The 15671-nt window shown below is 38.4% G+C and overlaps 1 protein-coding gene across 5 annotated transcripts in view; it reads right to left on the reverse strand.

Annotated features, from left to right (window-relative positions):
• The window catches only part of eml4 (EMAP like 4), a 301178-nt gene that overhangs the window by 174221 nt on the left and 111286 nt on the right, over nt 1-15671 (reverse strand). The window contains exon 1 of one of the 5 annotated variants that reach the window (XM_043695704.2): nt 4460-4589. The exons of the other annotated variants lie outside the window; for them this stretch is intronic. Within the exon in view, the coding sequence (XP_043551639.1) occupies nt 4460-4526 (67 nt within the window). The 5' untranslated portion in view covers nt 4527-4589. Of the gene's footprint in view, nt 1-4459; nt 4590-15671 lie in introns of those variants that run through there. 5 annotated transcript variants of the gene reach the window in all.

Consider the following 15671-nt stretch of genomic DNA (forward strand, 5'->3'; position numbering starts at 1 on the left):
ACATTGACAGGGAAAAGGAACTAAACAAACAATTAGGATTGAGGACAGACAAGTCCCCTGGGCCTGATGATCTACATCCTAGGGTGTGAAAGAAAGTGGTAACTGAGATAGTAGATCCATTGGTTACAACATTCCAAAAGTCCCTGGACACGGGAAAGGTTCCAATGGATTGGAAAATGTCTAATAATGTCCTTATTCAAAAAGATTGGGAGGCAAAGAGTGGGAAATTACCAACCAGATTGTTTAACATCTGTTGTTGGGAAAACGTTAGAATTATCAAGGAAGCAATATCAGGACATTTGGAAAGTCAAAAAGCTATCCATCAGAGTTAGCATGGTTTTAAGGGCAAATCACGTTATGATTTGCTAGAGTTCTTCAAAGAAGTAACAAGCAAAGTGGATAATGGGGATGCTGTAGATGTAATTTATCCAGAAGGCATTTAATAAGGTGCCGCAAAAAAGGTTAATTCACAAGGTTGGATCATATGGGATTAAGGGCAATTTATTAGCCTGGATAAATGACTGACTGATGGACAGAAGACAAAGTTGGGATAAATGGGCTTTTTTCCTGGATGGCAAGATGTAACTAGTGGTGTGCCACAGGGTTCAATTCTTGGACCCCTATAGTCTACATTAACGACTTTGAAACAGGGATAGAAGGCTCTAGAGCCAAATTTGCAGACAACACAAAAATAGGCTGGATGATCAATTACAATGAGGAAATAAGATCCTTACAAATGGATAGAGATAGGTTAGGAGAGTTGGCTAAAATGTGACAGATGGAGTTTAACATGGATATGTGAGAGGTCATGTATTTGGTTTGAAAAAAAATGAGAAGGCGACCTTTTATCTTAATGGGGAGACACTTCACGGTGCTCCACTGCAGAGGGATCATGAGTCACAAAAAACTAGTATGCAAGTATGGCAAATAATAAAAAACAGCAAATGGAATGTTGGCTTTTATAGCTAAGGGAATAGAATACAAAGGTAAGGAAGTAATGTTGCAACTGTACAAGGTATTGGTGAGACTGCCCTTAAAACCATGCTAACTCTGACGGATAGCTTTTTGACTTTCCAAATGTCCTGATATTGCTTCCTTGATAATTCTAACGTTTTCCCAACAAAAAATGTTAAACAATCTGGTTGGTAATTTCCCACTCTTTGCCTCCCAATCTTTTTGAATAAGGACATTATTAGACATTTTACAATCCATTGGCACTGTTTTGGTCCCCAATTTGAGGGAAGATGTTGTGGCATTACAGGCAGTTGAGAAGAGGTTTACTAGATTGGTCCCAGAGATGAGGGGTTTATCGTATGAAGACAGATTGAACAGTTTAGGCCTATACTCTCTGGAATTCAGAAGAATGAGGGGAGATCAAATGGAGGTAATCAAGATAATAGAAAGTGTGGTTAAAATAGACATGGAGTGGATACTACTTCTTGCAGGGCATTCTAGGAAGAGTGATCTTAAGATAAGGGGTAGCAAATTTAAAACAGTTTTGAGGAGAAACTACTTCTTCCAAAGAGTTGTGAATCTGTGCAACCCCAAAGTGCAGTGGATGCTGAGGCAGTGAATAAATTTGAGGAGCTAGACAGATCTTTAATTGGTAGTGGATTGAAGAGGTATGGAGAGAAGACAGGAACACGAGACTGAGGAGCATTTCAGCCATGATCGAATGGTGGAGCAGACTCGATGGGCCGAATGGCCTAATTCTGCTCCTATGTCTTATAAAAACTGCTCACAATATTCCAAATGCAGTTTGACCAGAGCCTTATACATCTTCAGCAGCACAACTCTGTTCTTATATTCTACCCCTTTCAAAAGGAATGCTGACATTGTAGTGGCTTTCCTAACTGCCAACTGAACTTTGATGTTAACCTTAAACACTCCTGAATTTGGACTAAGTCCCCTTTGCACTTCAGATTTCTGAAGCCTTCTTCATTTTCTGCAGCCTTCCAGCACTACAAGTTAATTTACCACATACAATTAAAGTAGAACACCTTCAGTCCTGCGTTGACCATCACCCTTATCATAGTAGTCTCCTTCTCTGCTGTGCCTGAAGTTAAATTCCTGAGCCTTTCCAAACTCTTTCCTAATATTTGTCCTGGAAACTTTAACAATGCTTGTTTCATCCTTCTTTTCTCCTCCTCCTCTTCTTCTCCACCCCAACCCTTTAACCATTTCCATAACTTTACAGGCAACTGAATCCACCCCATCCATAGCCACAGTAGGGACAATGATCCTAGCATGATAGAAGTGGAACCCGCCCTGTCAGAATAGCTCCCCCCTTCCCTAGTATTGATGCCACACTTCCATGGATTGGAACCCAGCTCTCTGGGAAGATGTGACTTAGTCACTTGGTATTTCAGAACCAGCTTGTTTCTGAAAAAAAAGACATGCTATTGACGCATTCCATCTCGCACTCAGCAGTACAACAAATGAGCACTTCTTTACTGCGTGAGAAAAAAAAAGTGCTGATTTGTGAACCAATCATTTCTAATTAGTTGAGGCTAATTAATTAAATTCTCTATCATATACTCCATAAAATCTATATTCATAGATTGAAAACACATTTATGACACAGTACATGCGAAGCACCTTGGAATATTTTGCCATCCTACAAGTTGTTGACATTGTAAATAGGTTAACTTCCAAATTTTATAAGACAGCTGCAGAATATAGTATCTCTACTCAATCTTGACTAGGTTAATTACATCAGTATCACTATTCAGTGCAGCACCTGTTGCTGAGGTTAGCTTAGTGATAATATGCTCAGTTAAGTGAGTTCAAGTTCCACCTGATCGAGAGGTTTGTCATTTTGGGGTGGTTTGGGGTGGGATGGGGTAGAATGATCAGAAAGTATCTACAATCGGTTAAGGTGCAATGTGAGACTTCAAGGCCTTCTCTCTATATCTAAACATAAAATGTGGCTTCACAGTGAAGTATGACATTAGATTGCAGTGTGTCAGACCTTCCAACGAGATATTAAATCTTTAATTCATGGTGAAGCATCTTGTCGCAAAGCGAAGACGTGAAATTTATTTAAAAAACACACGTTCCCTTGCAGAATTTGTTTATCTAATTATTTAACATTGCAGGCAAGAACATTAAATCGCTGTAGAATCAAGCCCTATGCTGAGACTGAGAAACTTCTAATAGCATCACAATGCTAATTTTAAGATTATAATCTATATTCTATGTACCCTGATGCTCTTGCACATGTCAATCCAAGTTAAAATATCTAGACCATTTTTAACAGAAGGTAGGAGTTTCAGATCCCATTCTTAAAAACTGCAGGATCATCAATTCCTTGTAAGGTTACGAAAAAGCAAAAAGAAAAATTACTTACGTACTTCCAGCATTTACAATGTTCATTTTTAAAGACTGCTTTGCTAGACTTAAGAGAATTAAACAGAATCAATGACAATAAATTCCAAGTTAAAAAATCAGGCCATTGATTGCTTTGACTAAATTACAGGGCCGAATTCCTCAAGCGATATATCAAGATCTAGTTAAGGAATAATGAATTTCCAGTGTAACTGCACAGCTTATTGTTGGTTCCTCAAAGTCAGAGTAGTGTTACGTTATTTATGCACCAGAACATGTATAACTTCCTACCTTATCACAGCATTAATATTCGAGACAGGCAATGATTTTTCTCCAACTTTTTGAAAAGCAACTGAAGGCAGACAAACAAACTCTACCTTCAAATTAAATTCAGCAGTTAAAAGGAAAATAAATGCATACCATTGCCAGTTTCATTATATGGCAGCATTCTAACACAATGGCATTTCAGTTTTAAAGAGTTTTGTGCCGTTTCTACAGATGGCGATGATGTTTGGCGAAAGAATGCAGGATTCCCAACTATAAACAAAATTGCTTTCTGCTATGAATTAGTTTAAAATCCAATTATAAAAAAAATCTGTTTTAAAAACCTGAATTTTAAGGCACCCTAAATCCTATTGGCTTATGATCTGGTCCATAACACATACAAGCCCTTGCACTGTGATTACCACAAAGCCCTTACCAGACTTAAAACACAAATTTAGCTGCAGTTAAGATAAAACGGAGAGAGCTCACATTTACAATAACATGACTGACATGCAACAAAAGCCAAATTTAAAACCAGTACAGGTTTTGTGTTTATCAAACAATTTTGAAGATAGGGAAAGGTGAGAGCAAAAGCTTAAAAGAAACGTTAAAAAATGCGAGGGAGAACGCTGGATAAAAATGGATATTCTCTTTAAATTCATCTCAATTTCAACTTAATTTTATTATTTTTTTCCATAGCTTCTAATTAACATTTTATAACAAGTTCAGTACTTTCTACTTTTCCATTCTAAATTGCACACAATGTGTAATGTTATACTGAAGACAAAACGTGTCAGTAACTAAAATTTCAGATCTAGTGCAGAAGGCAAAACAAGAATGTGAGCTTGTTAAACGGTTGACGAATTACCAGTGGAGAAGTTGAGCAATGTTGAGGCATCGTAAACTGAGGGCACATTGGGAAAATCATCTTCCATGCCTGGCTTTCTTTAGAAAAAAAATTCAGTTTGGTCTGTTTTTCTCTTCCTTTCCAATGATTTCACAGTAAGCACAGTTCCAACATACTTCAAATTCTAAGGATATCCTCCCAGTCCAGATGGCTGGTGACAAAGCACTTCTGTGTTGGCACAAATAAAAACTCCACAAGACATCCGCCTGTTCCTTCAGCCCGTATGAGCACGCCAAACACTGAAGAGCAGGGCAGAGGGAGGAGAGCAGCAGGTTGCATCCTGCTCACTTTGAGAAGTAGTGAGGCCCCAACTACAAGAAAGTTGTAAAAAAAAACAAAAAAACTGCACTTACTACCTGAAAATTTCAATCACAAGCCTCAAGTACTTCAGACTGTTTTGCCCTGGCTAAATGCAGCAAACCTCTGCTACGTCAGCAATCCTCAGGGACAATACTCTTGGAATTGTAAATGCTCCACTACTTTTTCAGTACAAGAGGGTTTTACCTTCAGAATAAACTGCAAAGGCCAAAGCAGATCTAATGAATGCAACATGTGTTCATTCTTTTAGTAGCAGTCTCCCAAGACAATTGAATGTACCTTCACTTAGGGAAACATGAAGGCAATTCCAAAGTTATCTGGGCAAAGAATTATTTAATGTGTTGTACCTTTAGGAACTGTTACAAGAGGAACTGTGAAAGCTGGAGAAATTAACTCGTCCGTGCATATCCATGGATGAATTAAAGGGGGGGGCGCGGGGAAATAATACTTAAATAATTTAACTGTCAGTGATCTGAAAACTCTTCCTAAAACAGACATTTTATTTCTACAAATAACTTGATAAAATGTTTTCCCTAGTTCTGAACGTTTTTCATTCTACTATGCAAAATGCCTTAATTAATCATATAGCACAGTCATAATCTTCCTTTTAAAGCCAAAATTCCAGTTTGAAAGGGTTAATTATGTTATTACAGGTACTTATTTCAAAAGAACATTAAAAATACACAAGTAAATCACCCTGCAAAATTTTGAAATGACTTGTTGGTGATGCTGGGGATGATTTAAACTAACTTGGCAGGAGTTTGGATGTCAGGAGATATTAGGAGAAGACAACCAAGGAGCAGGAATACAGCAGAGCAGGAATGGTAATTTTTGTTTTAAAAAGGTGGGCTTAAAGATAGTGAACAGGTAGTAGAGTCTATAACTGGGTTACCATTCAGGAATGAGTATACATGGATTCAGGTAAAATAATATCCAAAGGTTTGGCTCAAAGAACATCAGGAGTAGGTAGGAACACACGTTCAAGGAATTACAGAAATGTGCAAGAATAACAGAAGGAAGAACTTGGCAAAATTATTTTAGCCTATAGTCATTTAATTAAAGAGCACAGTGTGGAAGAATTCCTAGATTGTGCAGAAGAAACTTTGCAATAGCGGGATATTCTCAGTCCAATGAGAAACAAAGCTCTGCTAGACTTGGTCCTTGGGAACAAGATGAGCCAAGTGGATCAGCTATCAGTAAGGGATTGTCTAGATAACAAGTGATCAATGTATCATAAGGTTTAGGTTGGCTATGAAACAGGGTAAGCAGCTGTCTAGGGCAAGAATGGATCTGATCCAGATAAACTGAAACCAAAGCTTGGCAAGAAGAGCTAACTGAATAATGGGTTGTCATAAAAAATAAGGTTTATTTCCATGAAGGGGAAAGGTAGGACAAAAAATTCAGAGCTCCTCAGTTGAGAGACATGATTTGAAGACGCCAGTATTGGACTGGGATGTAAAAAATTAAAAATCACACAATCACCTAATGAAGGAGCATCGCTCTGAGAGCTAGTGCTTCCAAATAAACCTGTTGGACTATAACCGGGTGTTGTGATTTTTAACTCAGTTGAGAAAAGTTAAGAGAAATTGCTTTTTACAAATGGTAAAATCCGTACAGTCAAGAATCAGGTCAAATAGAGAAGGATCAGAAGAAAATTTAAAAGGCAAACCACAGAAAGAGTTTGAACAGAATCAAGTAACTATCATAAAAAGGAAATCCAAACATCTTCTACAGGCACAGTAAAAGAGTGGTTAAAGAGGAGTGAGCCAATTGAGAACTAAAAGGGGATTTATACATAAAGGCAGAGGCACAGTTAAAATAATACATGAATAATTTCTCTACCAAGGAAGATGATAGTTAAGTCACAGTGAAAGAGAAAGTAATTCATACATTTTTGTCAACCCTTCAAATGAGATAGTAGTACTTGCTAGGCTTGGTATATTTAAAGTTGATAATCCACAAAGATTCCAAGAGATGTACCCAAGGATGCTGAGAAAAAAATAGTAGTAATTTTGGATACACTTGCCATAATTTCCCAATCTTGCTTAAACTCAGGAGTCATGGCAGAGGACTAGAGAATTGAATTGTTACACTTATTTTTATTGAAAATGTAAAAATAAGCTCAACAACTAATAAGCTACAGTTTAACCCTGTTGATGGATAATTTGTTCAAAACCAACAATTGAAGACAAAATTAATAGTCACTTGGGTAAATGCAAGTTAAATAAAGAAATCCAGCATAAATGTGGTGACTGCAAATCATGTCACTTCCTGGAACTTTCTCACGAGGTAACTCATGATGGGGCAATGCTGTTGATGTGGTCCACTTGGGCTTCCAAAATTTACTTGATAAAGTACCACACAACAGACTTGTGAAGGAAAGTTAGAGCTCATGGAATAAAAGAGGCAGTTCAAAATTGACAAGACAGACAGATTAGTGGTTATATGATGATTTTTATACAGGGGGAAGATTTATAGTTAAGTTCCCAATCAGCTGAAGACTCTTGCTTCTTTCGACTTAACTTAGCATAATCAAAACCTTGAAGTAAAAGGTATAAGTTTGAAGTTTGTGAAAGAATCACAATTTCGAATCATTGTGAGGATAATTCGGAATTTCAAATGGACATATATTGACAAAATGGTAAACAAGTGGCAGACGAAATTCAGTGCAGAGAAATGTGAAGTGATGCAATTTTGCATTAAGACTACTTAAGGGTAGGATTCTAATTAGAATGCTGGAGGAGAGGTATGTGTACAATGTACAGAAAGCAACAGAATAAGCTGACAGTGCAGTTACAAATTGCTCAGTTTCTGAGGCCTTGTTACTAGGAGCATAGAATATAAAAGTAAGGAGTCTGTTATATACATGCAAGGACCATGTCTTTAGTTTTTTTCAAAATGCACAAGAATACTGAAATAAAGAGCGGTTAACCATGAACAAACTTTATCCCCTCTGATCCTAGGTCATCGAATAGAAACAATGTGGAAGCAGGGGCAGCATGGTGGCTCAGTGGTTAGCACTGCTGCCTCACTGGGTTCAATTTTACTTACGGGCGACTCAGTGTGAAGTTTGCACATTCTCCCTGTATCTGCATGGGTTTCCTCCGGGTGCTCTGGTTTCCCCACTCAGTCCAAAGATGTGCAGGTTAGATGAATTGGCCATGCTAAATTGTCCAGTGCCCAGGGATGTACAGGTCAGAGGAATTAGCTGTGGGAAATGCAAGATTACAGGGATGTTGGTTGGGTGGGGTGGGGGGTGTCTGCGTGCTTGCGGGCATCTGTCTGTGTGGGATGTTCTCTGAAGGGTCGGTGCAGACTCAATGGGCCAAATGGCTTACTTTCACACTGAAGGGATTCTATTCCACTCTGTTGTAAAAACCAGCTTGGATAAAATAGCTGCAATTTTCAAAGCATTTTCATAACCATTGCAGGTATTACACACAAATGCGTAAGCAAGCAGTGATCAAAGTTCAGATTGCAGGTAATCTAGAGGCAAAAATGGGTGCTGATAGAGCTCTTGTTGGAAACAAATTGATTGGGTGAGTGACAGTTATGAATGACAAAGATTTTTTGCTTGCCAACATGTGAAATTGGTGTTTGGGTGGCTGAGCAGCTTACAGCTGGAAGAAAGTTACAGGGACAAAGACACAGGAGTAAGAGTGCAGATCTCCCAACCCAGAAGCTGGCTGATCACTGCTGTCAAAACTCAGTTTAAATCTGAAGAAAACCAGTTGCATTGCCTACAGGAATTGCAAACCGTATAAGCTTCCGAGTTGATATATCGGAGATATTTTCTCAGTGAATCAAATACTCTGTACTGCTTACAAACCAGAAAGAAAAGACAACTAAACAAGGGATGGATCTGTCAAGCCAAAGCAGCATCTCAACATCAGAACCAGCAAACAAAGACCACTGAACTGACTTTCCAATTTTTCTATCTTTACCATTAATTTGTTTTCCCTATTTTCAATTGTGTTCATATGCATGAAAAAGAGGAAGTTAATAAAGGGGAGTTTATTAAGAGATTAGAATTATAAATAATTGGGTTTGTCAGTGGTTTATATCTGCGTATCTATAGCTATAGCTTAATACTTGTAACATATAATAATTCTGGCCACGTACACAAATCTTCTCCATGTTTTCTTTAAACCTTGGTCTGAAAACCAGGTGAATTGGTGTTTGTGCTTACTGTACAAAAAAAACCTTCAATATTTGGTGTGACTCCAGGAATACTAGTGCTCAATTTATGGTGCGCTAACCCAGTGGGCCATAACACAAGAATGATTTGGTGGCAACTGGAGCATTGCATCCAGTTCTAGTTGCCACATCTTAGGAAAGATGTATATGTGTTGGGAAGGATGCTAAAAAAAATGAAAATAGTTGCAGGAATAGGAAATTCTGTTACATAGATATATCAGAGAAGCTAGGACTAATTTATAAGAGGAGGATTTGATGGTTCATTCAAGATCATGAGGTCTGGATAGAGTCGATGAGAGTGATGTCTCTCATGGCGGAAGGATTGAGAAAAGAGGAAACAGATTTAAGGGATAAAAACAGCAGCATGAAAAGCTTTTTACTTATACAGCGAGGTGGTAGGATCTGGAATGCAATGCTGTGAGGTGCAGGTTTGATCAAGGCATTCAAGAATGAACTGGATTATTGTCAGAAAATTTAAGAATGCACAGGGGTATGTACAGAATGTGTGAATTGGGGCGAGGTGACATTTTTTCTTACAAACAGCCAAATGATGCCTTTTACCCTGTATTCAACCTGTGATATTAGAACTGAAAACTGAAAATTGGCGCTCATGGGGTGTTCTGGGGATAGACTGGACGAGTGGAATATGGAGCTCTGGATTTCAGTTCATCATGGAGCCAATCAGAGAATGGGAGAATTGTGTGTACTGTAGGAAATAAACTGAGCAGAAAGGAAACATGTCATTTTAACAAGAAACAAACATTATTCTAAAGAGCAGTTTTTTAAAATTAAATTTGTAAAGGGCTAACTGGTTGTTTAACATATATAAAATGCAGCAAGACAAGGGACATGTGGGGCCGGTTACACTCTTTCACCTCCAAAAACTGGGGTCAAAATCAACCCAAGGGCATGGACTGAAAGTCTCCAGACATCTGCTATGGATTTTAAAATAGGATTAGTTCCATGGGATTAAATTCCATGGGATTATGATCTCTTCACAAAAAACTATTCATTAATTCACCAGTGATACTAATTCAGCAATCTAACGCCTAAGCATGCACTAACAGTAGAAGAAACATACTGCTTTGACAGCACATTTCCACGCTAACACCACATTGTTGAGCCATGATGTCACCATGCATAATCTCATCAATTCAACATTAACTTTCCTTTAAACAATTAAAGGTATTTTAAATGTACATGTATTCACAAATGAATTGTAGCCTGAAATGTTTTACAAAATACAAAAGTAATTTCAAGTTTGCCCATCCTAATTTTAAATTGAACCTGGTTGATTTGCAGATTCTGTTACATATTCCACACCAGCCAAGAGACAGGAAACAGATTAACTGCATACAAGGAAATGTTGATTTAAGCATTTTAAAACAAACTTTTAAACATCTTTATTTGTGACAGTCTGATTGCCATATCAAAAAAAAACTTAGTTTTGATGGAAAATCAAACCACAGTGGCCTAAATTTTGCTGCCAAATCAACTACATTTTTAATACATACATCACCCAGCAATTTGCTTCGAGAAAGGGACATCAGGGGCTCATACTACTCAATCTCCTTTCATAGGACAAGTCTTTTATTCCCGGAAGCAATATGGCATTGATAGTAAAGAAAATATGGGACATTTCCTTTATGGGAACTAGTGTTTTCTAAACAAAAACAATGAAACATCAACCATGAATCCCCAATCCCAATGTTGTTTCTAAATTATAACATGTATGAAAATTCAGCGACAGGGATGTTCAATTTAAGAAAACATGCTTCTACCATTAGGGCATTCACATGATCTTCGAAAATCTTTTAAAAAGCCAAGAATAAAAGCAACCTGAAAACTTTTCCATGAACTTTGCAAGCTATATTTATTAATGCTGGACTTATTTCGGCAGAAGCACAGTATTTGCATATGCAATTGCATCTTTCAGAAAGCATTAGCTAAATATTTACCTTTGTGTAGAGACAACACTGGAATAAAATAATTTCTAACTTATCAGGTTGAACTTGACAATCATACATCACAAAGAACATAAGGTAATATGTGGTGAATTGTCAGTAAGTTGAAATGTGTTGAGAAAACATAGCAGCTAAAACAAGCCATGCAAATAAGGATCTTGAATCTGGTCAACTTCACCTCTCCATTTAACTAACCCCAGTCAATTGTACTGTATCATCCATCAGTCTAACAGAAGTCATTTAGCGCTGCACATTAGAAGGATAAGCAACACCTATCCTGTAATATAAAGACTTACTGGGCTGCACAGTAGTTCAGTGGTTAGCACTGCTGCCTCACAGCACCAAAGGCAGAAGTTCGATTTCAGCATTGGGAGACTGCCTGTGTTAAGTGTGCACATTCTCCCCATAGGTTTCCACCTGGTGCTCTTGTTTCCTCCCACAGTTCAAAGATGCGCAGTTTAGCTGAATGGGCCAAGCTAAATTGCCCCTGGCATATTAGCCATGGGAAATGCAGAGTTAGGAGGATAGGGTGGAAGGTTGGGTTAGGGTGGAATGCTCTTTGGAGGATCAGAACAGATGATTCTATAATTCTAAGTATCAGATTACAACAGGGTCTGGACCAGATGGGCTAATAGGCTGAGAAGTGGCAGATAGAGTTTAATTCAGATAAATGCGAGGTGCTGCATTTTGGGAAAGCAAATCCTCGCAGGTCTTAATGGTAAGGTCCCAGGGAGTGTTGCTGAACAAAGAGACCTTGGAGTGGAGGTTCATAGCTCCTTGAAAGTAGAGTCGCAGGTAGATAGGATAGTGAAGGCGGCGTTTGGTATGCTTTCCTTTATCGGTCAGAGTATTGAGTACAGGAATTGGGAGGTCATGTTGCAGCTGTATAGGACATTGGTTAGGCCATTGTTGGAATATTGCGTGCAATTCTGGTCTCCTTCCTGTCGGAAAGTTGTTGTGAAACTTGAAAGCGTTCAGGAAAGATTTACAAGGATGTTGCCAGGTTTGGAGGATTTGAGCTACAGGGAGAGGCTGAACAGGCTGGGGCTGTTTTCCCTGGAGCGTCGGAGGCTGAGGGGTGACCTTATAGAGGTTTACAAAATTATGAGGGGCATGGATAGGAAAAATAGACAAAGTCTTTTCCCTGGGGTTGGGGAGTCCAGAACTAGAGGGCATAGGTTTAGGGTGAGAGAGAAAAGACATAAAAGAGACCTAAGGGGCAACGTTTTCATCCAGAGGATGGTACGTGTATGGAATGAGCTGCCAGAGGATGTGGTGGAGGCGGATACAATTGCAACATTTAAGAGGCATTTGGATGGGTTTATGAATAGAAAGGGTTTGGAGGGATATGGGTCGGGTACTGGCAGGTGGAACTAGATTGGGTTGGGATATCTGGTCGGCATGGACAGGTTGGACCGAAAAGTCTGTTTCCATGCTGTACATCTCTATGACTAAGTATCTATTGTTGGATCAGAGCTCCTAAATACCATAAATCAAGGAATTACCTTGTACTAAAAAAAAACATTTTTTTCCTATGAGGTCAAGACACAATTGTGGACCATTTCAGTACATTATCTCAGGAATTAATCAACATTGCCATTCCATCCTATACTTTTATAAACTCAAACTAATTTAAAACCAAAACCATTGAAATTCTTCTCACCTGGTGCTGCTATGTTCAATAATCCAGTTTGGTTCCTAGCCCACAATGCATAAACTTAAGATTCTCATTTTGAAATCCCTCTGTGGCCTTACTCTATCCAGCTTCTACAAACATTTTCAGCCTTAAACCCATTCTCAACACCCCACATTTTATGCTCTCATTCTTTTATTTAACTTTTTTTATATCCTCTCTCTTTGACTGTAATGCTAATTACTTATTCAAAACCCTTTTTTATTTTTCTTTCCCTTTTAAGTCCAAAGTTAAAATCTCAATAAGCCTTCTTTGTAAATTTTTCATCACATCTCCTCTCCTCCTCTCCCCCCCACCACCCCCCCCACCCCTCTCCAGACTCTGTATTGGTTTTCTTCACAACTCTGAAGCAGCTGGGAATGCCCATCAAGGATGTCAATGCCATATAAATTCACATCGTCGCTAATGAGAGTGATTCCACGAGTATCACTAGTCACAAATAACCTGTGCTCATGCAGAAGCTTTGACAAAGAGTTCTCAACTGATGTGGGCATGTACATTTTTAGCTAGGATTGTCAAGAAGCAATCAGGTACTCCTGAAAATTTTTCCAAACTGGTTCTTAAACCAATGGAGGAAGTAGAAATTAAGGTTAACTGTAGGATCTCAACCTCAACAGTCACAATCAGTTAACCAGTATTGACCAGATTAAAACTGGGACCTTCCTCATCGCTATGACTTTATAATTAGAAGGATTTCTTTACCAAACAAACTGAGCACAGAGTTATCATAACATCTAAATCGATGCCGTAACTTCTAATAGACAAACCATGTAATCCAATTTTTCTTAAAAAAAATTGGAAATGGCAATCTGATTACAAGCAGTACAATATAAAATCATAGTAAAAATTCAGATCTTTACATCTGTAGCAATACAAGAAAGCTGGAAGCAGCTTATCATACATTTGAATAAAGATGCTGGCAAGTCAGAATGTGCATTTCTGCTAAGTCAAACTTCAGCACTTTCAATCTCCATATCTCAGAAATAACTCAGAATAGCAGGCATCTCAGGAAGTTACACAGACGTAATGTGAAATTTATTTCAACATCAGTTTGAGAAAAATTTCAAGAAAACGAAGCCGGGTCTTTTTCTTCCTCCCAAAAAGAGGATTAATGTGTACTTTACAGAAGGATTAATTTTCATAACCTCCTTTGATCCACTAAATCAACATTAGCCATTCCCTGCAAAATTTGGCACCCACAAGCATTTTTCATTTTAATGAGGGTTTTGTATTCAATAAAATTTGACCAACTGATTACTGGGGATCAAACAAACAGCTACCAAATTTAAATCTGGCAGAAATGTTGCACAGCAAAATGCTGGATTGGTTCAGTGGTAATATATTTACCTTTAAGTTAGAATTCATGCTCCAGTCTGGGACTTGACCATATAACCTGCACTAAGAGTTGATTTGAATGTAATTACGATGATTTGGATCAGATGTAAAAATGAAAATTAGTCTCCCTGTTCAGGTGGAAGTAAAAGATCTGACAGCACTATTCATAGAAGAGCAGACGGGGATTTCCCAGTATCCAAAAAATTTAATCATCTAACCGACAGGGAAAATTAACTGAGAATCACTTATCTTTACTTTTGGTGGAATCTTTCTGTGTATAAATAAATTTATCATAAATGCCCACATAAGATCAACCACACTTATGAACCAATATATTCACTGTGAAGCATTTGGAAACTGTACCTGAGAAATAAGAGCAGGTGTAAACCATATAGCTCCCTGAGTTTGCCCCACCAACTAAGAGGATCATAGCAGACCTTCATCAACTCCACTTTCCGGTCTCAACCCCAAATCACATGCTTCCTCGGACTTAAAAATGCACCAGAATCTGTCTTAAATATACTCAACTGCAGAGCATAAACAGCTTTCAGAGGGGAATTTCCATAATTCACCATTCTCTCAATCCTAAATTGCCATCCCCTTACCTTGAGATATTGTTGACTGTCCTGCCAGGAGAAATCGTCCAAGAATAAGATCTAGCTTTAAATTCTGTGAGCATGATCTTAACCTCCACAACCACCTGAAGGAGCGGCGCACTGAAAGCTAGTGCTTCCAAGTAAATTGGATTATAACCTGGTGTTGTGAGATTTTTAACTTTGTCAGCCCAGTCCACGTCAGTGATAAGAGGATAATTCAGAAATATTGTGTTAAAGTAGTTCAGCCATGATCTAGAATAACAAAGCAGATTTGAGGGGGTGAATGGACCTATGTTCCTATGATGGCTGGTAATTGCTGAGAAGGAATTTCTTCAACAAGAGTGTGGTGAATCTGTGGAACTCATTGCCATAGAAGGCTGCGGAGGCCAAGTCACCGAGTGCATTTAAGACAAAGACAGATAGGTTGTTGATTCATAACAGGATTAAAAGTTATGGGGAGAAGGCAAGAGAACAGGGTCGAGATACATATCAACCATGATCAAATGGCAAAGCAGACTATGGGTGAAATGGCCTAATTCTGCCCCTGTATCTTATGTCCTTATAATTGGAAGCATGCGAGAAAGTAGAGTTGATCAGATCAGCAATGGCATACTTCTTAGATTTGTTGCATTTTTACGTCGAAAGGGAAAGGTTTCTGATTGCACTCGGCAACTTGTGGAGGAACAGAGAATCTATGATAGCAACTTTTGAATTCTGTTTTAGTGGAGCAATGACGATTAATGGTGACAATTTTACTGTCATTACCGCTGCAACATTGGTCCAATGTATTTTGTCAGTTGAAGTATATAACATTATGGGAGACCTTAGTTACTAAGCTACCGTCTCTAAAAGACAAGCAAGAAGTTCTGAAAAATTTGCTGGGTTGCTATCGAAGAAAACTACCACTCCTTCAGCCTCTGGCTTGCTGCCCCCCTCTCTAATTACCTGAATCTCCAACTTACTGCCTGATCCCCACTCCCTTTGATCCCAAAAGTCTAAATGCTATGTCACTTACTCAAACACACCAGGGGAGGATATAATTTAAGAAAAAAATTCACTTTGACAAGTTT

Source organism: Chiloscyllium plagiosum, unplaced genomic scaffold (assembly GCF_037043375.1).
Source record: "Chiloscyllium plagiosum isolate Xiang-an unplaced genomic scaffold, Cpla_swu_hap1 HiC_scaffold_10, whole genome shotgun sequence".
Classification (NCBI taxonomy): domain Eukaryota; kingdom Metazoa; phylum Chordata; class Chondrichthyes; order Orectolobiformes; family Hemiscylliidae; genus Chiloscyllium; species Chiloscyllium plagiosum.